Source organism: Hyla sarda, chromosome 3 (genome assembly GCF_029499605.1).
Source record: "Hyla sarda isolate aHylSar1 chromosome 3, aHylSar1.hap1, whole genome shotgun sequence".
NCBI lineage: Eukaryota > Metazoa > Chordata > Amphibia > Anura > Hylidae > Hyla > Hyla sarda.
The window spans coordinates 248286530-248312411 of NC_079191.1; the positions used below are offsets into that span (position 1 = coordinate 248286530).

Sequence of the window (25882 nt, forward strand, 5' to 3'; positions counted from 1 at the left end):
CAATCATCCGGTTTTCATCACATGACATTTAAATTGCGCTATTTATGCTTAGTAAACCACCTTCAAAATGTTGATTTCATAAATGTGTTTATTACATCCTCAATATTTGTTTAGGGGAAAAAAAACCTTTAGGGTACATTTACTGATAGTGATGGAAAGAAGCTGTATCAGAGTATGACTATGTGTATTACTAGACTTGAAATGCTCTCAGTAGTAAAATTAATATGGAGGCCATTGTTACATGCAGTAGGTTGAGAACTCACAGCAGTTAGTTTTTTGTAGGTCAATTTAACATAATTCACCCCTATTAAAGGGTACTTCGGAACAGCGTTGGGGCTTTCAAGTTCGTGTCGTCATGCCACGCACCCTCCATTCATGTCTGTTGGAGGGGCGTAATGGCTAGTACACAACCACTACGCCCCCTCCCATAGACATGAATGGAGGGGGCAAGGCATGACATCACGGAAGCCCCTAGCTTCCATGTTCGGAATGCCGCGGTGTCAGCCAGAAGATCGCGGGGGTCACAGCGGCCAGACCCCCTGCGATCAGACATCTTATCCACTATCCTTTGGATAGTGATAGGATGTATGGGGGTGGAGTACCCCTTTAAGTACATCTCTCGATGCCATAAGTCACAAGATAAATGTTCAGTTTTTGCTTATTCCCATTATTATGTCTTGATTTTTGGAATCTGCCTTGACAATATATTACTTGGTTTGTCAATATCAGATCATTTATGTTCTTTTGGGATTACTTAAATCAGCTGCTTGTCTCTTCTTGGTGCCAGGATTACACAATTTAGGAATGATCTCATTTAAAAGTCTTAGCTTTTTTTTGGTTTCTACAGGGTGTATTTATGAAACCTAAGACATAAACTTTGACAAATGTGACGTGAAGTAAACTGAGCACACCGTACCTACGCTATATGCCTGGTAACTGCTACCTCCTGACTGATAGCCAGCTGTTTCCTTCCTTCACACTGGGCACTTACGCAATGTTTTGGCAGCTTGTTTGCAGGACTGTTTATATGTAGCAGTTTATATGTAGCAGACATCCCCCACCTTGACATTTACAGTCCCAAAGTAGTTTTTTTCAGTGTTCTGCAGGCCACACTAGCCATCTGACACTTAGATTTTCCTTAAGACTATGCCAATAAAACATTACGCAAATCCAAAGTGAAGTATAATACTTGGCTTTTCACTAGCATGTCACACACAAAAAAATCTCATTGGGGGACATTTATCAATGTTTGCTTATGTATTCCTTTTTTAGTTATTTTTTTCTTAAATTTTTTTTGCTTATGTGTGACTTATTTATACTGCTTTCAGCCTGTTGATAAATTGCTTACATAAAAGAAATTTTTCTTTTTTTGCTTTGGTAGTGGATTTTTCCGCTCCATGTCTGAGCTGGAGTTAATTTAGTAGCTTTTTTCATGTAATGCGACTTTTTTGCAAATTTCGCACTTGATAAATCTCTGACCACTGCAAGTCAAAAATCACTTTTTGCTTTGGTAAGCAAGTTTTTAATTTTTCGCTTAGGACACTGCACAATAAAAACCTACTAAATGCTTTGATAAATGTCCCCCATTATCTTTTCATATTAGTTTGAGAATATACTGAGCTGACTTAGCTGCTAGGGTATTCTTCATCTGCTATGTTCCCATTCTCCATTTTTGTTCCAATTCATGTCACTACCCCTATATGTATTTTCCCAATTTGATCTTGTTGTGTTTGCTTCTTATTTGAGTACTGCTCAGTCTAGTGTGAGTTGGGGATGGGGTAGTGTTAGAGCTTTTGGGAAAGATTTAGGGAAAGTTAGATAGGATCAGTTATTAGGTTGTTTCTGTTTAACATTTGTCTGCTTTATTTCTTCACAGCCATAGTCATCATTTGTTGGGCTTTCATCCGTTCCCATCATCATTCAGTTTTGGTCATGTGTTTCTATTCTTGTTATTTTTGTTTATTTTTTTTATCTGATTGCAGGGATACCAGCTTTCATATATTTGTTCTTGTGACAGTCTGGTTGTTACTGTAATCCTGAGAGTATCTGAGTACTGGGAGCCAATTTTTGGATCCAAGAAAGGTATCTGCTATAGGTGAAGTCTGGTTCTGCTGTGTGGCATCCTTTGTTATTTGGTTTGTTCATTTGTTTTTGTTTTGTTTTTTATCATAATTCTCTAATAATGTAACATTGTCTAACATTGGGTTTTCCAAATTAGCCAATCCCTTAAAACTGTCAATTTGCTAGGTTTTATGAAAGCTCCAGAAACAAGCAAGCTCTGTGTCCTTTAAAACACCTGGAATGGAAAAAAGGTTTGGTGACTTTCATAGTAAGTCTAAAAATCAGAAGGCATCATTCTTATCTTTTTGGTGGAAAAAGTCAGGTTTGCCTTGTTTCATGTGAAACAGTGACAGGATTAGCGGGCAGGGATCGCTTTAGTTCCCCAAGGTACCTGTTGTATGTAACTATCATGTTTCAGGAAGCGCATATCTCATCCAGGGAAGCTTCGTGAGATACTGGGAATCCAGAAATAGTTAAAATCCCTGGCAAGACTTGCTTGCTAAGAACTTTTTATGTGATGAAAGGCAGATTGGTAGTTGGGGTTTTCATCCCCTTCCTGCGCCAGTCCAGGTTTTCAGGTGCGCCCAGATCAGCACGGGTAGCCTTTAAAACTAGGTATGGCTCAGTCTGCCCTCTGAGTTTATGAGGACGCGGACCCTCTGATGGTAATTCAAATACTTTATGCTGCAGCCTCAAAAAGTGGGCTTTGTAGGGTGGCTGGTAGTAAGCCCCCTGTATAGACAGGGATGATTTCTAAATAGTCTCTTTAAACATGGTACAGGCAGGCATGGTACATGACAAGCAGGATTTGTATACTGTTTTTTTTTTTATGCCGTAGGGTGAAAGCTTTATAGAAATAAAAGAAATAGAAACTGGAAAAGCCATGTTTAATCAAACCTTATGTCTGTTTCTCTGACACTGACTGCTATTTGCCTGGCTCCACAGAGCTAATGTCCCATACTCAATCACAAACAGAATAGTGGGAGGATTTATGGTGCAACAAGCTAACACCAAAATAAAGAATCCTTGCCCTTTTTGGAAAGCCTATTGTTCTAATTTGTATTTTTGTAAGGGAACAAAAAGGAGGATAAATAAATAGCTCTAGGGAAAGCAATAGAACACAATATTTTTTCTTTATATTTTTCCACCTTGAATTATAATATGAAACAGGGGAGGATATCATAGTATTTGTTGCTAGCATGTTCTCTGTTTCTAACTTTAACGTCCCTTTAAACATTTTAGACTATGTACACACAGGCAACTGCTGCGGAAATTCCGCCGTGTGCACATCGCAGAAGAATCCCATTGATATCAAAGGAACTCTGCAGAATCTCCGTGTGGAATTCTAATGCGAAATTCCGCACGGAAAATTCCTTAGTGTGAACCTTTATTTTTTTTTATTTTTTATATACGTGCAGTTGGTAGGGGGAGAGGTCTACAACTGACCAATTTCTTACCTTGTTTTTGGTGCCTGTTTGTCCTAAAGGAATTTCTGGGTCGATACAGTAAACCTATCCATAGATCTCCTTTACCGTAAAAATGACAAAAAAGTCACTGTTGCCTCCATTAGGTAGTTTTCATCAGGATTTTACACAGGAATTCCTCGAACATAAATTTCCGATAGACGGTATGAGGTGCCATGTGAAAATAGCCTGATCATCCTGAGCGTTATATGATATCATAAAGTCGGGGGAATGCAGGGAAGTTTTCTTGCTTATTTTATTTACTACTTTTGTTACTAAGCAATAACATCGGTAATTTTATGGTTAAACTAATATCTATTTTTAAAAAAATCCTGTCCCACAAGACTGTAATCACAGCTATCACATGTTCTTTATCCTAAACAGTACAAAACCATATTATCTTTGGCTTCTTACCTAACTAAATTTCAAAATATTTTTGTGCTGCAATATTTTTGGCTGTTGTTCACCATTACATTATGTTCTTTACAGAATGGAATGTAGGTTACAAAGCAACGTTCTTAGAAAGAATTAAAATATTCAAACAAAAGACCGTAATTGGTTACAGAAAATCTTTTGACAACGGTGCAGTGTTTTAAAATGTACCTATGTTTTCCGATGGTTCAGATGCTACAGTGGCAAATGTGTTTTTTTTATTTTCTTCTATTAATTATCTAAATGAAAAGGTATAGGAACAGACACATTAAATAAATGCCAGCTAAACTCAACACTTTTAGTAGTACTGGCTGACCATCTTATTTGTACGATGGTCTCTGATGTCACAAAAGAGAATGATCAGGCAATTTCAACTGCTCAATCCTTTTGTTCATGGAGATATAATCTGCCACTAGAGAAGTCTGGCAGGAATTTACACGCTCTCTCTCTCTCTATTAAGGTCAAGACAAGCGTGGAGCAATTTCCATAGAAACCCGATTCCAGATTTCTTTTTTTTAGAGGCCATTAAAAAATAAAAGTTGAAATCTGATTGGTTGCTATGGGTAACCGCTCCACTATTTATACAAGGTTTGATAAATACTTTTGTATACTAAACAATCAAGACTGACAATAATGGTGACCACATGAATGCATTATAAAGATCATCTCAAGGATGGTGTTTTTTTTTAGTTTTTTTTTAGAAATGTTACTATCAATAACAATGTTTTTGAAAATATCTGTGTTTTAAAAGTTTTCCCCATCTTTAATAGTACATAAAGTTCAGCAAGTTTTACAAAGTAAGATATGTCTGTAACTGGATGTCTTATTAAATCTAACATCTCTCTCCTAGACAAGGGTGTTTTGAGATGTTGCTTAGCAAGAGTCTAAGGCTGCTCACAAAGAAGGAACAAGCTGAAAAGAGTAAAATGGGTCAGTTTTTGTACTCAGAAATTGCAAAGAATCCAAGGAGCTTTGTAACAAAACACTTGCTTAAGGCATCAATTTACTGGCCTTGGATAAACATCAGGAAGCCATTCAGAATGTTGCTAGGACTTCAAAAGCACTCAGCCTCTGAAAAGTCATGTGTGCATTTGACCTGATGGTAACATTAGACTATTTAACCTGAACTACACATTTCTTTGTTACAAATGGCAAAAAGGTCTCATAAAAATGTTTATTTATTTATTAATAAATTAATAAATTACACTTATTTTTCACATAGACTGTAGTTTTTATTGGCTATATTAAGGCATAGCTGTGAAACAGAAGATAAACCTATGATGTGGTGGATCGAGTGAATGTTATTGTATATTAACCATATAGATGAGTACGACCAGAGTAGTAGTTTTATTTAATATACCGCACAAATAATCTGGTATATTGGGTAAAGTATGGAACTACCATTGTGGAATATGCTGACATAAGTATATGTTATATAGTATAATTTTATATTTGTCTAGTACAGTATGGAGTTTTACTTCTTCATACATTATGCATATATATATATATATCAGCTGGCTCCAGAAAGATAAACGGAATTGTAAATTACTTCTATTAAAAAATCTTAATCTTTTCATTACTTATGAGCTGCTGAAGTTGAGTTGTTCTTTTCTGTCTAAGTGCTTTCTGATGACACCTGTCTCGGGAACTGTCCAGAGTAGAAGCAAATCCCCATAGCAAACCTCTTCTACTCTGTGCAGTTCCCGAGACAAGCAGAGATGTCAGCAGAGAACACTGTTACCAGACAAAAAGGAACAACTTAACTTCAGCTGCTGATAATTATTGGAAGGATTAAGATTTTTTTAAAAGAAGTAATTTACAAATCTGTTTAATTTCCTGGAGCCAGTTGATATAAAACAAAAGTTTTTACCTGGAATACTCCTTTAACCTCTTCAGGACGCCGGGCGTATGCATACGCCCTGCATCCCGACTCCTTAAGGACGTGGGTGTATGCATACGCCGTGGGAATTCCGGTCCCCGCCGCTAGCCGGTTGGGGACCGGACCAGGATGCCTGCTGAAATCATTCAGCAGGCATCCCGGCACATCGCCGAGGGGGGTCCTGACACCCCCCCCCCCCCATGTCGGCGATCGCAGAAAATCGTATGTCAATTCAGACATGCGATTTTCTGCTATTCCGGGCTGATCAGGTCTCTGGTGACCCGATCACCCGGAAAATAGGGATGATCGGAGCTGTCAGTGACAGCCCTGATCATCCTGAGGGATAGGAACGAGGTCGCAGTGCTGCGATCTCCTCCTATCCCCTGCCATTGTAGTTCTGTAACATCTGTCCCTTCCGATTGTGCAATTTTCATGAAATGTTTGAAAATTGCTGCTCTACTTTGAAGCCCTCATTTTTTTCAAAAAGTAAAAATATGTCCATTTTATGATGCCAACATAAAGTGGACATATTGTATTTGTGACTAAAAATTAAATTTATTTGGAATATCCATTTTCCTTACAAGCAGAGAGCTTCAAAGTTAGAAAAATGCAAAATTTTGGGATTTTTCACCAAAAAGGGATGCAAGTAACAACGAAAATTTACCACCAAAATAAAGTAGAATATGTCACGAAAAAACATCTCAGAATCAGAATATTCGGTAAAAGCGTTTTAGAGTTATTAATGTATAAACCGACTGTGGTCAGAATTGCGAAAAAGGGCTCAGTCCTTAAGGTGAAAAAGGGTTGCGTCCTTAAGGGGTTAAAGGGGTAATCCACTGGAAAAAAAACTGGTGCCAGAAAGTTAAACAGATTTGTAAATGACTTCTATTAAAAAATCTTAATCCTTCCAGTACTTATCAGCTGCTGTATGATCCACAGGAAGCACTTTTCTTGTTGAATTTCCTTTCTGTCTCACCACAGTGCTCTCTGCTGACACCTCCAGAGCAGGATGTTTTCTATGGAGATTTGCTCCTACTCTGGACAGTTCCTAAAATGGACAGAGGTGTCAGCAGAGAGCACTGTGGTCAGGCAGAAAGGAAATTCAAAAAGAAGAGAACTTCCTGTGGATCATACAGCAGCTCATAAGTACTGGAAGATTACGATTTTTTAATAGAAGTCATTTACAAATCGGTTTAACTTTCTGGCACCAGTAGATTAAAAAAAAGAAAAGTTTTCCAGCTGAATACCCCTTTAACTTTTTTTGAGAAGACCAAACAAAATTGCATTGCAAAGTGATCTTCTCCAAGAAAAGGTTTAAATGGGCACTGTCAGATAAAAAAAAAAAAAAAAAAATTTTTATATGTTGTAAAGCATGCAAAATAGGTTTTGCAATTGCTTTCTTTGAAAATTTTCAGTATTTCATACTGAAAAAGCCAATCAAACAACTGATCCCCTCCCCCCCCCCCCTCGCCCGCTTGGACACGTACTAGTCCTGCTGTGTCCATGCATCATCACCTATGTCATGGACACACTTGATTGACAGTTGTGAGCGCATGGCTCACAGCTGGAGGAAAAATCCTCCCACTGTCAGCTTGTGTCCCACTACTGTCAGTGAGGACAAGCTGGGAGTTGTAGTTTTGCTAATGCCAGGGGAGATGTGAGCAGACAGCATACTGAGGGAGGGGGCGGAGACTGCACAATGAGGCCACACCCCCTCCTATTTGAGAGAAATTCAGACTAGTGAGCTAAATTAAAGTGTAATAAAAAAATAAATAAAGGTGCTAGACACATAAAAATTAGACGTACATGGTCAGGATTAGGTACTGAGTGATATATATAAAAAAAAATCTTTTTTGTTGGATCTGACGGGTACGCTTTAAATGAATGCCGATAGATATTATTATTTATTATTAGGACAGAAAAGAACACATAGATATACAAGGATCCAAGGTTTCCAAGAAAGGCTTAACATCACATGATATTTTTGACCTTGTCACTAATCCTCCTTCCTTGTACACAATTCCTACACAAAACAAAACTTTATTCTCACAGTCTAAAGGAGTGTTTCCTAACTGGTTTGCTGTTGCAAAACTAAAACCCTCAGCATGCCCGGACAGCCTTTGGTTCTCAAGTCCTCAGACAGTTCTCTTCTCCTTTTTCTGTTGTCCATGCTTAGTGTGGCACACAGAGACACACAATGCAAATACTAAGTGAACTTCTCTCCTTTGTATCTGCTTTCAGGTGTGATTTTTATATGGCCCACACCTGCTATTTGCCCCAGGTGAGTTTAAAGGGGCATCACATGCTTGAAACAATCTTATTTATCCACAATTTTGAAAGGGTGCCAATAATTTTGTCCTGACCATTTTTGGAGTTTGGTGTGACGTTATGTCCAATTAGCTTTTTTTCCTCCCTTTTTTTTGGTTTAGCTCCAATACACACAAAGGGAATACACGTGTATAGCAAAACATTGTGTTACTGCAATCCTTTTCTGTGAGAAATACTTCATTTTCTTGAAAAATTTCAGGCGTGCCAACATTTATGGCCATAACTGTATACAGTGGTCCCTCAACATACGATGGTTATTCGTTCCAAATGGACCATCGTTTGTTGAAACCATCGTATGTTGAGGGATCCGTGCAATGTAAAGTATAGGACAGTGGTCTACAACCTGCGGACCTCCAGATGTTGCAAAACTACAACACCCAGCATGCCCGGACAGCCGTTGGCTGTCCGGGCATGCTAGGTGTTGTAGTTTTGCAACATCTGGAGGTCTGCAGGTTGAAGACTAGAGGAAGTTGTACTCGCCTGTCCCCGCCGCTCCGGACCGTCACCGCTGCCCTGGATGTCGCCGTCCATCGCTGTCGCCGCGTCCCCGAGGTGTCCCCGACGTTCCGGCAAGGCCTCTGCTTCCCCGGCATCCGCACTCTCTGTCGCCGCCATCACGTCGCTACGCGCAGCGACGTGATGACGACGATGGAGAGCGCCAACGATGCAGGGGATCCCGAAGAGGACACGCCGGAGCCCCGAGGACAGGTAAGTGACATCACTGGAGCTCACGGGGCACCATAAACGGCTATCCGGTGGCAGCGTAAGCAGTCTGCGCTGCCGGATAGCCGTTTATGCGATGGCCCCGACATAAAAAAGCATCGTATGTTGATGCTGCCTTCAACATGCGATGGCCTCAGAGAGGCCATCGCATGTTGAAGTTATCGTATGTCGGGGCCATCGTAGGTCGAGGGGTCACTGTATGTTCATGATAGACGTAGCTGCATAATTAATGCGGTTGAAAAAAGACATATGTCCATTAAGTTCAACCGATATGAAGGGAAGGGGTATGGGTGAATGAAGGGAAGGGAATCTGATTCTATATTTAGGCATATGCATTACCATTATTTGGTTCTAAGCCTGTTTTGAAGCCCTCAACTGTTTTTGCTAGGATAGTAGAATGCTAGGATTACTCTGTGGGGATTTTAGTACTGATATCTCTGTTTTTGTAGACTAGGGTATGTATTCATGTCTGAAGGTGATACAAGTTATATAGCTGAGTTGCAATACTATCTGGTCTAAATGCAATCTACATGCACAGTTTCACTTTCACTAGATGGATTACAGCCAGACGCAGAATGCGATTACAGAATCTACAGGGATGTTATGTATACCTGAAGAATATGTGTGCTTTCATTTCAGATTATTATGTTTAAGGTATCAGGTGACCCCAAGTAGCCCCTATTGCTAATAGTACTGCCAGAATCACCTACAGGAAACACAGGTTTGGAATGGCTGCAACATCTGCACTCCATACACTTAGGCCGGGTTCACACTACCAAATTTCTGTCGGAAATTCTGCTGCCTGAGGATAAAATGCGGGTAAATCGGTTTTCTGTAAACCATTCACACTGCGGAATTTTCTTGGCAGAATTTCGGTCCGAAAATTCAAATCTAAAAATTCAGCGCCGCAGACATTGTTGTCTATTGGGACGGCAATATCTGGCAGGCTTAGCGCTGGCTGATTTTAGATGGTGCTGGCCGCACTGGGAATCTCTTGCCTAATTTTTCCGGATGGAAATTCTCAGTATGAACCTGGCCTTACCAGTATACTATCATAGTGGTCCTTAATATACAGTGCTTGGACTGTATATATTAATATTATTTTAGCCTGTGATATACTGTATATACTGTATTATACTTTTGCATAAACATACAGTATTTGTAGTTCTGGACAATGCTAGCCAGCAGTGAATGTATAGAATAATACTGCTACAAGTTAAATTAAATGCCACAGGGATGCGAAAACTGTAACATTCTAATCTGCATGTGCCACACTGTGAAAAATGGTGCTGTCCTGAATAGTATGCTTATTCCATTCCGTTTACTCCCACGCCATAATGCAAACTGCTGCCTAGCAACATTCATATTCCCATTACACAAGTCCTGATGCCTCCACATCCCAGGGAACCTGCTCTAGTTGGGAGATTCACGTCATCAGTCACTGTTAGATCTTCATAGTCAGGTGCTAATATCAGTTGTTACTTTTATCAGTATTTTGTATCACCATGTGAATTAAAAAGCGCAGGCTGGGGCATGGATAAGGCTAATGTTGAAATTCTACTACATACAGCTCTCATAATATTTCTTTGCAATGATTTGTTTGGTTATTCTTTATACCTGAATATAAGTGATACGTTTTCCAGTGGGAAGACAATGCAGGTGGTTAATTATAATGCCCTGGATGAACAATGCTAGCGTATAAGCCCCAGGGCATTGTGGGCGAAATTTCCCAACAGGACCCTGGTGATGAAGCTGTGACCAAATGTTATTGCTGGTAGAGGCCATGGGCAGCCACATATTTCCCTTGCTGGAGCCACAGAACATAGTAGCCATTCAACTGCATCACACCCACTGGTAATTCTGAATAACTTCAGAAACACTATTTACAAGTCTGATACTGGCTTCAGTTGTCTCATATTCTTAGCTTTTATCTCAAAACATATTAAACCATTATTTGGAGGGTTCTAATTTGCCACATAGTGGCCCAAAAATCACCAAGAATGGTCAAAAATAATCCTCTATTTATCATCCAATCAAATGTATAAAATCTAACCTTCAGCTTTGATACCTAACTATGTAACACTCTGATACTTGCAGTATATGGTAGATAACTTGGATATACAGTCCGCACTCACACAGAATCATTGGATTAAAATGGTTGATAACGCACAGTGGCTTCCTCGAGGGCCATATGGGCAATGGTGTGTGAACAAGCCTATCAAAGGGTTAAATAATCTCCTTTGATGAAGCCCAATGAAAAATGTACAGACTCTGAACCAGTTGCATTGTAATCACCAAGACTGATGTCTGAATAGACCAATAAGTATCTGTGTAGCCAATACAATACAATACTCACTATAATGTAAAAAAAAGACTGACAGTTCCATAAAATAATAACTGTCACTTAATTGTGAAAGAGAAGCACTGTAGGTTCAAATGCTTAAATGCTAATGATGTGAATGTACCAAAAGAGGTTGTACAAAAACTTAATTATCCAGGAATATAAAAACACAGCTAATTTCTTTCAAAAACAGCTCCACGTCTGTGCCCAGGTTGTGTGTGGTATTACAACTTGGCTCCATTCACTGCATTTGAACTAAGCTGCAGAACCACACCCAACCTGGAGACAGGGAACTATTTTTTTAAAGAAATTAGCTCTGTTTTTATATTAGCTCTGTTTTATATTCCTGGATAACCCCTTTAATGTGCATGTGCCGGTGGCATCAATTCAGAGTATAAGCTGTGCAAATACCTAGGCTAGAGCACTCAAAACCTGGCACCTTCTCCTGGCACTCATTGGGGGAGATTTATCAAAGGATTTAGACTGGTTTTTCCCATCTAAATTTGTTGCACAGAAAGTTCCAGTCTAAATATGTGTGACTTTTCTGCGACTTTTCCTTTAGAGGATTTTTAGAACATGATGCATTCTAGTCTATTTTAGACGGAAAAATGCATTGGTGCTGAATTTATCAATAGCGACTTTTCAGCGACAAGTCACATGGGCTGAAAGTACGCCGAAATGTCCGACCATGCTGGAGAAGGTTTAAATACAGTCTAAAGCATAGATCACGAAGTACGTGCGCAGAATTTATCAAGAGCGGTGCGCCTTTTGATAAATTAGGCGCACAATAAACTGGCCTAACCCTCTGCTTCAGGCCCTGGAGGCTAACGGAAGGGACACATGGGATGAACCAATAAATGACTTCAGAACACCACTTTGTAACCCCACCTCAAGTCACAGCTGTAAAAAAAAAGTGTGATATATATACTGCATATGTGTGTTTATTACATTTCCCCCTAAATGTACAAACCCATTTTTTGTTATTTTTTTTTTTCTTCTCATTTCAGATCTGTGTATCCTGTGGACAACTTCGGATTTGATGTACGATGACCTGCGTTTTGTGGTTTAATATTAATAAAATGATTAACAAGGGCTAGTGAGGGACGTTTTTTTTTTAAACGTGTTGTGTTTTTTTTTATTTACTTAACAGGGTTAGTAATGGAAGCTGTCTTATAGACGGAATCCATCACTAAGCTGGGGCTTAGCGTTAGCCACAAAAACAGCTAACACTAACCCCCAATTATTACCCCGATACCCAATGCCACTGGATTGCCAGAAAGAGCCTATACCAACAGGCCCAGAGCATCAAAAATGGCGCACCTGGGCCTAGGAGGTAACAGGCTGGCATTATTTAGGCTGGGGATAGCCGGTAACTATGGTCCCACCCTGGTAACGTCAGGCTGTTGCTGCTTGATTGGTATCGTGCTGAGAATGAAAATATGGGAAACCCCACACGTGTTTTTTTTCATAAATAATTAAATATAAAAATAAAAAAAACGCATAGGGTTACCTTATTTTCAATCTCAGCACGATACCAACCAAGCAGTAACAGCCTGACGTTACCAGGGTGGGTGAGGACCATTGTTACTGTCCCTTCCCCAGCCTAAATAATGCCTGCCTGTTACCACCTAGGCCCAGGAGCACCATTTTTGAGGCTCCGGGCCTGTTGGTACCGGCTCTTCCTGGCACCCCTGTGGCGGTGGGTACCGGGGTAATAATTGGGGGTTAGCGCTAGCTGTTTTTGGTGCTAACGCTAAGCCCTGCTTTAGTAATGGATTCCCTCTCTAAGACGGCTTCCACTACTAAGACTGTTAAGTAAATTAAAAGAAAACACAACACGTTTAAAACTTTTATTCCAAATAAACACTCTCCCACCAGCCCCCGTTAACTATTTTTCATATTAAACAAAAAAAAGAAACGTTGGTCATCGACGTAATCCAACGAATCCGAAGAAGTCCTCTGCACACACGGATCTGAAATGAAAAGAAAAAACAAAAACGAGACCGAGACCGACCAGCCAATCACAGCTCAGACCAGGAAATATAAAATTACAGTGTAGTTTCATATTCCGTGGAGCTGGCCGGCCTGCATGTACCACCAGCCTGCTCGCCACTGCAACTACAACTCCCAGCATGTCCTCACTGTAAGGGCATGCTGGGAGTTTTAGTCCTTGACAGCTAATGGCGGGGTGGGAGATGACCGGGCGGGTGGTGGGGGAGATGAATGGGTGGGCGAGCCGTGGGGGAAATGACCGTGCGGGCTGTAGGGGAGATGACCTGGCGGGCTGTAGGGGAGATGACCTGGCGGGCTGTGGGGGAGATGACCCGGCGGGCTGTGGGGGAGATGACCCGGCGGGCTCTGGGGGAGATGAGCAGGCAGGCTGTGGGGGAGATGAGCGGGCGGGCTGTGGGGGAGATGAGCGGGCAGGCTGTGGGTGAGATGACTAGGCGGGTGGGTGGGTGAGATGACTGGGCGGGCGGGTGGGTGAGATGACTGGGCGGGCGGGTGAACGGGCTGTGGGGTAGATGACCGGGTGGATGGGGGAGATGACTGGGTGGGCAGGCTGTGGGGGAGATGACTGGGTGGGACGGCTGTGGGGGAGATGACCCGGCGGGCTGTGGGGAAGATGACCCATTGGGCGGGGAGGTGTTGCGGTAGATGACCGGGCGGGGGGGTACATGAGCTGTGGGGGCTGAGAGATGATAAGAGAGGGTGGGGGAGTAGCGGGGATGGAATAAAAGAGGAAGCCCGGGCGGCTGCACTGTGATGCCAGCCCGGACTCCTTTGTACAGCTATGATTTCATATTTCACGCCGGAGCCGTGGTCTCGACTCCCGGCGGGAAATATGAAATCCCGCTTTCCAAAGTTTTGTAAGCCAGGTCTGGGCTGGCTTTCCTTTGCGGTGCTTTGGAGGCGGTTGCAACTTTTTGTGCAACTTTTGCACTTGATAAATCCCTGACCACTGCGAAGTGAAAACAGAAATTTACTTTAGTAAGCTCTTTTGTTGCTTTTTTGCTTATAGCCAAAAGTCGCAAAAAATTTTGCTTAGCACACGTGCTACTTTTTGTGCGATTTTTGTAAGCAAAAAAAGAGCTCTAAATCCCATGATAAATTTCCCCCTTAGTGATTATGAGTATGTGCATATTATTTGGCAGCATGAAGATGGTTGATATGTTTAATGTATCCCGTTAGTATGATGGTTCTGATATCCATTATGGTATAATTGCACCGTATGATTGCACATATCTATATGATGCTAAATACCATGGATTGTAGGCCTTATAACACCCAGACAACCCAATTATAATAATTTAAGAGAAACAGTTGGCATCAATATGCTACATATACTTATCAACAAGAGTTGCTTTCAACCATCTTTATGCCGCCAAATAATATGCACATACTTATAAAGATACTTTTGCAGTTATTTATTGTTTTATATAAATATGACAGCTAAAGAATAAGCACTTGCACAGTCTATCAACAACACCTTCTTCTGGTCAATTCTAAATGTGACATAAATTGCACACCAATAAGGTCCTGTACATGACCGATTTAATAAACCTCTTAGCCAAGTATCAATGTAACTAATAATCACCAACTGACCAACACCAGTGAATAGAGGTGGCTTAAAACATCACTTTTAATATATACTCAATAAAAGTAGAAAGTACAATCAGTGCCGTTCCGTGCATGTACTCAATAATCTTTAATCCAAATTATAACTGCTAAAAGCAAATATAATTATATCCAAGCTAGGAGTGCTATACTGTAATACAAGCACATCCAACCATGAAAAAAGTGTGCTACATCAAGGCACAATCAAGCTGATGTGACAAATCACTTGGGGTCACCCAGCAAATAGTTACTCCTTCAGTCATCCAGTGATGGAGACTGAGTCTCCCAACGCGTTTCTATCGCCTGTTACGGCAGTGTCATCAGGGGAGGTATTGACATAGGAGTCAATCAAAAGTAGACCGTCAGGGTATGTACCAACTGACCGGACTAAGTCAAGGGGCTGCAGCATGTAACCATACACAACACGCGGCAGCCTCTTAGCTATGGTACTTAGATATATAAAACATCAAAATAAGATTTTCTTTTAAAAAAAAAAAAAAAAAGAACCATATGATTATGTTACTTGAAGTCCAGCACCAACAGAGGCCTTTCTTAACCACCTCCGATTGGCTGCCTATTGCGTGACTTCAAGAAGAATTACCGGTGGCGCGCACTCCCGCAGTGGCGAAGAGGCCGGCTGACATCCAGCCCAGCGCGCAATAGGCAGCCAATCGGAGGTGGTTAAGAAAGGCCTCTGTTGGTGCTGGACTTCAAGTAACATAATCATATGGTTCTTTTTTTTTTTTTTTTTAAAGAAAATCTTATTTTGATGTTTTATATATCTAAGTACCATAGCTAAGAGGCTGCCGCGTGTTGTGTATGGTTACATGCTGCAGCCCCTTGACTTAGTTCGGTCAGTTGGTACATACCCTGACGGTCTACTTTTGATTGACTCCTATGTCAATACCTCCCCTGATGACACCGCCGTAACAGGCAAAAGAAACGCGTTGGAGACTCAGTCGCCATCATTGGATGACTGAAGGAGTAACTATTTGCTGGGTGACCCCAAGTGATTTGTCACATCAGCTTGATTGTGCCTTGATGTAGCACACTTTTTTCATGGTTGGATGTGCTTGTATTACAGTATAGCACTCCTAGCTTGGATATAATTATATTTGCTTTTAGCAGTTATAATTTGGATTAAAGATTATTGAGTACATGCACGGAACGGCACTGATTGTACTTTCTACTTTTATTGAGTATATATTAAAAGTGATGTTTTAAGCCACCTCTATTCACTGGTGTTGGTCAGTTGGTGATTATTAGTTACAATTCTAAGTGTGCACAGGTTGCATTGCGCATATATTGCTGGCGGCACTCATTCACAAAAAAATGTGTGCAGCTTTGAATCCACAGACTTTGTTAAATGTAGTGCTGACAAAGCTTTATTGCTCACAAGCTTTAGGCTAAGTTTCGACTTGGTTTTTTTGTGGCCCGAAAAAACGCCACAGCCTGTGTTTTGCATTTTTTTCTTGCGTTTTTTTTCTGGTGCTTTTTGCCTTTCAGTGGAAATTGCATTTTTGTCCCCTCTGACGTTTTTTCAAAATTTGTTGGGTACGTAAAAAAAAAAAGATACAGTAGTGATGGAAAAAAAATGTACTTAAACAGGGAGCAATATATGTGGGAGGGCAGGGCACTAAAAATGTAGCCAACAATAATAAAAATGTAGTGTGTGTGTGGGTATATTTCACTTTTTTTAGCTTTATCTCTGGTGATTGGCCGGATGGGGGGCAGCCAATCCCTGCTCTCAGCAGGAAATATGAATGAGTGAGTGGCTGGTCGGAGTACAGAGCAGAGATGCAAGCGTAGGAGAAAGCCACTCCGCATCTCAGGGATGAAGGATGAAGAACGATCACAGCGGGTGTCAGGAGTGACACCCTCTGTGATCTTTCCTTAACTGCAGCTACTACTGCTCCCAACCAAGAGCACACTCTGCTATATGCTGGGAGCTGTAGTACCTGCATTAATAGACAGATTGCAGCGAGTGTCACTTCTGACACCTGTTGCGATCTGTCTATTAATGCAGGTACTACAGCTCCCATTATGGAGCAGAGTGTGCTCCATGTTGGGAGCAGTAGTACCTGCAGTTAAAGGGGTATTCCGGGCAAAAACATTTTATCCCCCATCCAAAGGATAGGAGATAAGATGTCTGATCACAGGGGGCCTGCCACTGGGACCCCCCGCGATCTCCCTGAAGCACCCGCATTCTATACGGGAGCTGCGTCTCCAGTTTCGGAAACATCTGGGTTTCTGGGACCGGGGACGTGCTATGCCACACCCCCTCCATTCATGTCTATGGGAGGGGGCGTGACAGCTATCAGGAGGTTTCCAAAACTGGAGACGCAGCTCCCGCATAGAATGCGGGTGCTGCAGGGAGATCGCGGGGGGGTCCCAGCGGCGGTCCCCCCGCGATCAGACATCTTATGCCCTATCCTTTGGATAGGGATAAAATGTTTTTGCTCGGAATACCCCTTTAAGGAAAGATCACCGCGGATGTCACTCCTGACACCCGCTGTGATCCTCCTGTATAATGTATAGATGCGGCCGTCCGCTCTTCTGTGGTCCCCTGCACTGACGTGTATATACACCTATTCATGTTTCCCACATAGAGTTTTGATTGGCTGGAACCATCTGACCAATCACAACTCTCTGTGGGAAATTTGAATAGGTGTATATATATATGGCAGTGCAGGTGATCATAGAAGAGCCGCCGGCCGCATCTATAAATTATACAGAAGGATCTAAACGGGTGTCAATAGTGACTCGGGCGATCTGTCAATTAGTACAGGTACTACTACTCCCATCATGGAACAGTGTGTTCTATGCTGGGAGTAGTAGGACTACCTAAAAAATGTTTAAAAAAAGTGAAAAACACGCACACACTACATTTTTATTATTGTCGGCTACATTTTTAGTGCCCTGCCCGCCCACATAAATTGATCCGTTTAAAAATTTATAAAAATTTCCTTATAAAATAATGATAAATTTCATTAAATACAATTTTTTCCATCACTACTGTATATTTTTAGTATTTTTTTTAATGGTACCCTACGAAATTTTATTAAAAAAGGTATGTCCATCACAAACGCCAAATTTAAAACCCACGTGGCATTTTTCTTGGTGTTTTTTTTCTATAGACTTCTAAGGAAGAAAAACGCCAAGATTTCAGGGAAAAAAATGCCATAGGCTCAACATGCTGCGACTTTGCAAAACCGCCAAGGAGCTGAAAAATGCCAAAAATGAGTGAAAAGAAAAAACGCTTAAGGATTAAGAAAATGCCAAACTGAAAAACGCAAAGTGGAAAAAGAATTTTGCGATTTTTCATTGATTTACAGCTAACATCTGGCCACAGCGTTTTTTCAATGAAAAAACGCCATGAGGGACGATTTGCCGTTTTTTTTTTTTTTTTTAGAAAAATGCACAATGGCTCATGTGTTAATTTTATCAATTTGGTTCCCGGATTCACTGTGATTGTGTACTGCAGTGACATCACAATTGTGTGATAGTATCTTAGGTATTTAGGTACTTTAGCTATAGATGGTAACAGACCAGGGTTGGGGATTTTAATTCTAAGGGCATTTTATTAAAAGGTTACATTTTATACAACACTTTATTGGATCGTAAATAGAGGGTTATTTCTTTTATTACCAACAGTCACCCCCCCCCCCCCCCCAATCAGCTAGTTATAGACTTTAATCAAACAGCTAGTGTGGTGGCCCAGTACGGGATGGTGTTGCCTTTCCCGCCCTGTCAGGCAGTGTCCCTCAGTGTCCCAGGGCCCCCTGTTGTTGTTTCCCCATTTGTATATATGTTGTATATATGCCTTTAAAATGTACCATGTGATTGTTACCCAGGAGGTACCAGTGACCAGCTGACCCCAAAGGTGACCTATGGGCTCCCTGCTAGTCTCCCCCATATAAGCCCTGGGTGGAGCTAGCTTCTCTCTCTTGCTTCCTGCTGAGGTCCAGTAAAGTCATGCCTAATGTGTGTGTCCAGAGTAGTGGAGGCCTCAAGTCAAGTCCTGCAGCCACAAGTCAAGTGCAAGTAAGATAAAGTCACCATCCTGTCAGTCCCAAGTCAGTCAAGTCATCTGTCTACCCAGCGTGGCCTGCACTACAAGTCCAACTACAAGTCCCAGCAAGGCCTCTGTGTCACTGGTCACCTCCTTGGGATATTGGCTGTACTGCATAGACTGTTCCAACTGTCTACCCTCAGTAAAGCTACCGTTGTCCATAACTTGGTGTTGGTGTCTTCATTGCCCCCGTGCCTAGCCCAGGATCCAGCAATAAACCTTCAGGTGGTTAAGGCTAAACCACGCCCTGTCGTCACGAACACAAGGGGTTAATACCATCTGCCCCTATGGTAACAACATCCGCCTTACCACACTAGTTAAAGACTTTAAATCTTGTGATAACTCATAAATAAAAGATAAATAGAAATTAGGAAGTAGAGGTGAAAGATCACCGCAATACCAATAAGTGGTTTTAAATAAAATTGTACACAGCTTTGTTAGTTTGCTGCTTGAGAAGGTACATGTGCACAGTGTAGCACTAGTGTGTAAACAGAGAACTGCAATAATAACAATCATTTTAAGAGTTTTGTTTCATTTTTAAGTAAGAGAGATCCAGAAGTTTCACATGGGGAAATATTTTAGAGTGCCTTAACCTGACTTGCCAATTGGTGTATTTGAGTAGAATTTTTTTTTGGTGCGATACACCACAGGTACCGGTAATGCCAAGCATGGAATCCATTGTTAAAGTTCATTAACACCCCAGCTTAGTTGTGAGCATATAGCATGTATAGTGTAACTGCTGAAGCCAATGAATGACTGCTGCAATTACATGGATGGATGTAATAGCATTGCTGCGGACAAATAAACATGGACTGACAAGGCCCACAGAGTAAAGGTACTGTAATAGTGCTGGATTCAACAGGTGAGTAATGGCTAGTGCGTTATTTTATAACACTTCCAATAGGTAATAACTTGACCTTCAAATATTACTGCAAAATTAAAATATTGTGCTTAATAAACACAAGCTTAATATAGGTAAGTTGTAAGAAGGTGGTTTGATAATTAACAACAAATAAAACTTTCTATGATATGGTTTTGTATAAATCCCACACAATTAAAAAGATGCATGCTTGCAGTTAAGACATTCTGGTTTATCTCATTTAAAAACCTGCCCAATGTCGCTTACACAGGTAAACATCTCATTACAGTTATCAGAGATTTCTCCTGTGACATCCAAGGATTTCTGTCACTTGGGCACAATCAGGACACTTTTAAGCCTCTGGATGTAAATTCTTACCAGAAAGATAATAGGACCTTTAAGGGGTTATCCATAAGGTGATTTTAGTACGTACCTGGCAGACAGTAATGGACATGCTTAGGAAGGATCTGCGCTTGTCTTGGGGCTAAATGGGTATGTTGTGAGATTACCATAACACTGTGGCTAGCTTTTTGTGAACTGGCATTCCCTTTTTGAGTTTTCTTCTTTGACTACAAATTCCACAGCTCAGCCACCCCACCCATTGAAACATAAATGAGCTGCATCCATTCCAAAGACCTGTGATTTTCAATCAGGGTGCCTACAGCTGTTGCATTAGATTGGTCTCTCTCCCACCAAGCGATCCCTCCACCCATTGAAGCAGACAGGCTCCCTGTCATCAGCTGACTAGTGAGTCAGGTCTCGGCCGCATTGCAACCTGGGAAAAATCTGAGACCAGTCATTTTATATGGTGTTAAAAATAAATATTGGGGTGAAACTCACAGAAGAATTGTGAGAAAACCGTCACACACAGGTACAGACAGTATATTATGAACTACACTAACTTTACAGCCTCTGCATAGTCAAATAAAAAAAATGCTGGAATACCCCTTTAACATGTATAGCATGAAAGGTTTAGCACAACTTGCTGGCGCACAAAAGTGTCCCAGTTAATACCAAGTTAACTTGGCATTAAATTGTGTGCTATTTTTATTATTTTCTGCACCAAATTTCCAAAAGCCATGCCCCACTTCTGAAAATCTGGCGCTAATAACACTTTAAGCGACGCTAATAAAACAGCACCGATTACATAAGTCTTTGAATATTTCCCCCATAGTATTAAATTAGAGGGTAAAGATTTATGCAGTAATATCAGGAAGTATTATCAACGCAATAGCGCCTAGCACACCGGTGTGGCGTGGAGCCGCTTTACCTGCACAAACCCGAGAATAAAAAACACAGCATTGAAGGAGTGGTGAGTCGCCTGTGAATTTCTTCTTTTTTTGGATTGTTTTACATGAAGCTACTTTTCATCACAGAAGAGCACCATCACCCATGCATTTTGCTTAGACAAGTTTCAGTATCAGACAAGGCAGTCACAGGAAGCAGAGCTAGCAGTGCCAACATACATGCTGTACTCTCTATATACAATATCAGGAAGTATTACTTTACTGAGAGAGTAGTGGATGCATGGAATAGCCTTCCTGCAGAAGTGGTTGCTGCAAATATAGTGAAGGAGTTCAAACATGTATGGGATAATCATAAGGCTATCCTTCATATAAGATGGGGCCAGGGACTAATCATAACATTCAGAATATTGGGCAGACTGGATCGCCCAAATGGTCCTTATCTGCCGACACATTCTATGTTTCAAATGTTTCCATTCATTGGCAACAAAGAAAGATCAGGAAAACTGTGAGGGCTTGAAACAAGAGTTACATAGTACGGATGAAAAAAGACATATGTCCATCAAGTTCAACCAGGGAATTGAAGGGTAGGGGTGATTTGGGAAGCTATAGTTCACACAGTTCCTGACAAGGACAGAGGTGTCAGCAGAAAGCACTGTGGTCAAACAGAAAAGAAGTTAAAAATGAACTTCCTCTGGAGCATACAGCAGCTGATAAGTACTGGAATGATTAAGATTTTTTAATAGAAGTAATTTACAAATCTGTTTAACTTTCTGGCACCAGTTGATTTGTAAAAAAAAATAAAAAATAAAAAAAAAGTTTTCCACTGGAGTACCCCTTGAAGCCAGGATTGTGTGAAACCCCAGTAATCAACACAAGCTCTCAGCTGCGTGTCTTAGAGTCCGCATATCCATTACCTAACATCACCTCTTTTATCATAAAAATAAAATGTCATATGATAAAATTGTCAATTGTTATTTGTGGACTCCCTATGGCATCAATGCCTTGCTTCCCAAAATGAAGTATACAGGATTAACCTGAAATTGAAAATCATGCATATTGTTAAAAAACAGAATACAACGCTCGATCTACCAGTTGGAAGAACTTAAAAAAGTGCAGAAGAGAATAACAGTTCATTCCATTGGTCACACTGTGCAAATACATTACCATAGGTTAATGCAGAGACTACAATTACATATTGTGATAGTCTCTGAAACATATGGTTCCAGGGGCAGCAGCCTACATAGCATGTCCTCAGACAGGACACCTGCTATACTTTATGGACAGAACTTAAACAGCAACCAAATCAAAGCTGACAAAGATGGAAAACCTTACTTGACTTCTTCATGTTACACACTCTTTCAATCCCCTCTTCCTTTAGATTTTTGGTTAGTTCAGGGCGACTTGCAGGAAAGAGCAGTGTTCATAGTAGAGAAAAGAGAATCTAAGAGGCAATCACTATGACTCTGTAAATAGTAGCAGGCTCAGAACTCCCTGGTCACAGCAGAGTCTGTCAGAAAACTCCTAACTGAAAGCGTCAGCAGGGGAGGCACAGGATTTACCAGCACGCAACACCCCTATTAGTCTACTGCATGCTGTCCAGTCAAATAATACTATTATCTCTTATAGGACTCTACTAAAGGGACTAACCTCTACTGTTTAAGTTTTAATTTACATTATATATATATATATATATATATATATATATATATATATATATATATATATATTCTTCCTACTGCATAACAAAGGGCCAGCCATGACGTCTAGAGGAAAGAAGGTTCCTAAACCAACCCAGAAGGGATTCTTTACTTTAAGAGCAATGGGAAAATGATATTGGTAACTAACTGTTCATTAATTTATTCTGATTACATGTTTGGAATCATGGAGCATTTTTTTTTACTATAATGAAATAAATTGGCTTCTGCCTCACGGATGAATTCTTACTTTCTCCTGGATCAACAATTCAGGAAAACAAGAATGTTTTTAGCCGTTTTCGTTCCTCCACAGCACCTGCACAAGATGCAATGCTGTCAAGCTGCAAATGGTTACCTATGACATTGTTCCAAATATGTGTATGAGAAGGGAATTTTTATTTAATAAAATACATCTTTCACAACTAATACAGAACATACAGAACTTTTCTAGTTCTTGAATGTTCACTGTTTGGATACAGAACAACACATAAAAAGACCTAAAGGGGTACTCGGCCCCTGGACATCTTATTCCCTATCCAAACGAATAGGGGATAAGATATCTGATAGCGGGAAAGTAAAAACTTTTTTTGTATTGACATTAGAATTAAGACCTTTCAAATCAGTAGCTACTTAAAGGGGTACTCCACCCCTAGACATCTTATCCCCTATCCAAAGGATCATGGCAGTCTACTCTGGACAGAGAAGAAAACAAGAGGTAACGATAATCACTTATATGGTATACAGATCCTGTGGACAGACGGAATCTACCTCTATATGGTCCTCCTGTATATATTCACTTATATGGTATACAGATCTGTGTACAGCTTACAGCTGGTATTTACCTCTATAATGGTCCTGTTTATAATTGCTTATATGGAATACAGATCCTCTGTACAGCTGGTATCTACCACTAAATGGTACTATATATAATCACTCTTTAAAGAAAATGTATATGGGAATATTGCTCTTTAAATACAGTGACATTTTTGTTGGTAACAATATAGAGTCTATAATGGTGGTGGTGGTCATGGTATTAGGGTATTTTTTGTACTTTACTGGTAACACACCACTAGCAATGTGCACCTGTGCATGAATTTCATATTGTTTGAAGATGCTGACAATTTTTGTTTTTTGTACTGGTATTATTATTAATATTGGTCTCAGTAAACAGGAACTGGTCAGTAACAGTATGATGGCAATATGTATGGGGAGAATATTCCTCCTTGTATACTGTTATTATTGGTAATATTGGTCTCAGTATACAGGGTTTGGCAAATTACAGTATAATAGTGATAGGAGTGTAATTGCTGAAACAACACTATACAGTTGTCCGCTGGTAGTAGTGAGTATATTGGAGGAGGAGGTTGGATGCAATTGGGAGTGGATGAGAGTTTGGTTAGGGGAGTAACTGAGGGTGTAGTTAGGGGCATTACTGAGGGTGTGGTTAGGGGCATGGCCTGGACTGTGGGCTCGAGCTCCCCGTCTTCTGGAGACCTAGCAACACCCCTGTCCACCAGCAAAACTGAACGGAGAGTGAGCACCTCTATGGAGAAGAAAATGAGGTATTTCACATATAGAACATTACTTCATGAGCTTGAGCATTTTTAGACATTTTACAATTAAAGGGGTTATCCACCATAAGGGGATTTTAGTACGTACCAGGCAGACAGTAATGGACATGCTTAGGAAGGATCTGCGTTTGTCTTGGGGCTAAATGGCTATGTTGAGAGATTACCATAACACTGTGGCTAGCTTTTTGTGAACTTGTATTTCCTGTTTGACTTTTCTTTTTTGACTACAAATACCACAATTCCATTTTCCTCCCTCCCACACATTAGCCACCCCACCCATTGAAACATAAATGAGCTGCATCCATTCAAGGACCTGTGGATTTCAATCAGGGTGCCTACAGCTGTTGCCTTAGTTGCAGATTGCTCTCTCTCCCACCAAGCGATCACTCCACCCATTAAAGCAGACAGGCTCCCTGTCATCAGCTGACTAGTGAGTCAGGTCTCGGCCGCATTGCACCTGCGAAAAATCTGAGACAACAGTCATTTTGTATGCTGTTAAAAATAAATATTGGGGTGAAAATCACAGAAGAATTGTGAGAAAACCGTCACACACAGGTACAGACACTATATTATGAACTACACTAACTTTTCAGCCCCTGTAGCATAGTCAAATAAAAAAAAAACTGGAATACCCCTTTAAGGACTATAGGGTTATAGCGTGGGTGAACAGCTCTTAAGAGGGGTTACTCGCATTTATTAGTGAAGTGCGTTCTGAGTTATGGCCATTGCTAAATTCCTAAGTAAAAAAATGATTCTAGGGTATAGATATCTATCTGGAAAGCCCAATTTTTAGTGTACAGGAACAGATGAGCCTCCCCCATCCATTTTAATATTTATTCATTGCTATATTCCTTTCTTTTGCACTGCTTTACGCAATGGGGGCAGAGAGCCAGCTTGCCAAGCTCTCATGCCTCCTCAATATTCCCCCCCCCCCCCCCATGATGAATATGCAAATGTCTTCACTCTCACGTCACTAGTATCTGAGAGCCTGTTAGAGGAGAGAACAGGCGCCACTGCCTCGCTACTCCCGTAAGGCAATGACGGGCTCCCCTCCGGCAGGCTAGTGACATTTGCATATTCAAAAGGCCCCAGGCTGCCATGAGACAAGCATGCAAGATCAAACTACCTAAATTTTGTAGTCACTATTTATGGTGGGAGCTAGGTAGGTTAACAGCCGAAACTAAAGTTAGCTCCAATCCCAGATACTGATGACGAGTGTCATCTGCAGTTAGCACCTGGCACTTGCTGTGTATGGAGAAGGCTCAGCTGTACCTCAAATACAAGTGGTTAAGAACTGACTGTTCACTTGCTGTTTATTATATCCCAACCCTTGACAGGTGCCATTGTCACAAGAAAATCAATGTTATTCACTTCTCTTGTCAGTGGTTTTTAATGTTATGGCTGATTGGTGTAAGCCAGTCTAGTTCAGCTTTGCAGTTAATTTAGCTGCTTTGCATGACACCTATAGGCAAGATAGGCAGACGCCTATGGTGCCCTCTTGATGGGGGCACTACTCCGGCCTGCCACAAGAAAACTATTGTCTGCACATTGCCCACTGCCTCCCCATTGGTGGACAGAGGAGCGCAGCGCTGTT

The 25882-nt window shown here is 41.0% G+C and overlaps 1 protein-coding gene across 1 annotated transcript in view; it reads right to left on the bottom strand.

The window, feature by feature from the left end:
- CEP85L (centrosomal protein 85 like) overlaps window positions 1-22474 on the bottom strand; it is a 185407-nt gene extending 162933 nt beyond the window's left edge. The window contains exon 1 of the mRNA XM_056566428.1: window positions 22356-22474. Within this exon, the coding sequence (XP_056422403.1) occupies window positions 22356-22368 (13 nt within the window). The 5' untranslated portion in view covers window positions 22369-22474. The remainder of the gene's footprint in view (window positions 1-22355) is intronic.
- Window positions 22475-25882: the final 3408 nt, after the last annotated feature.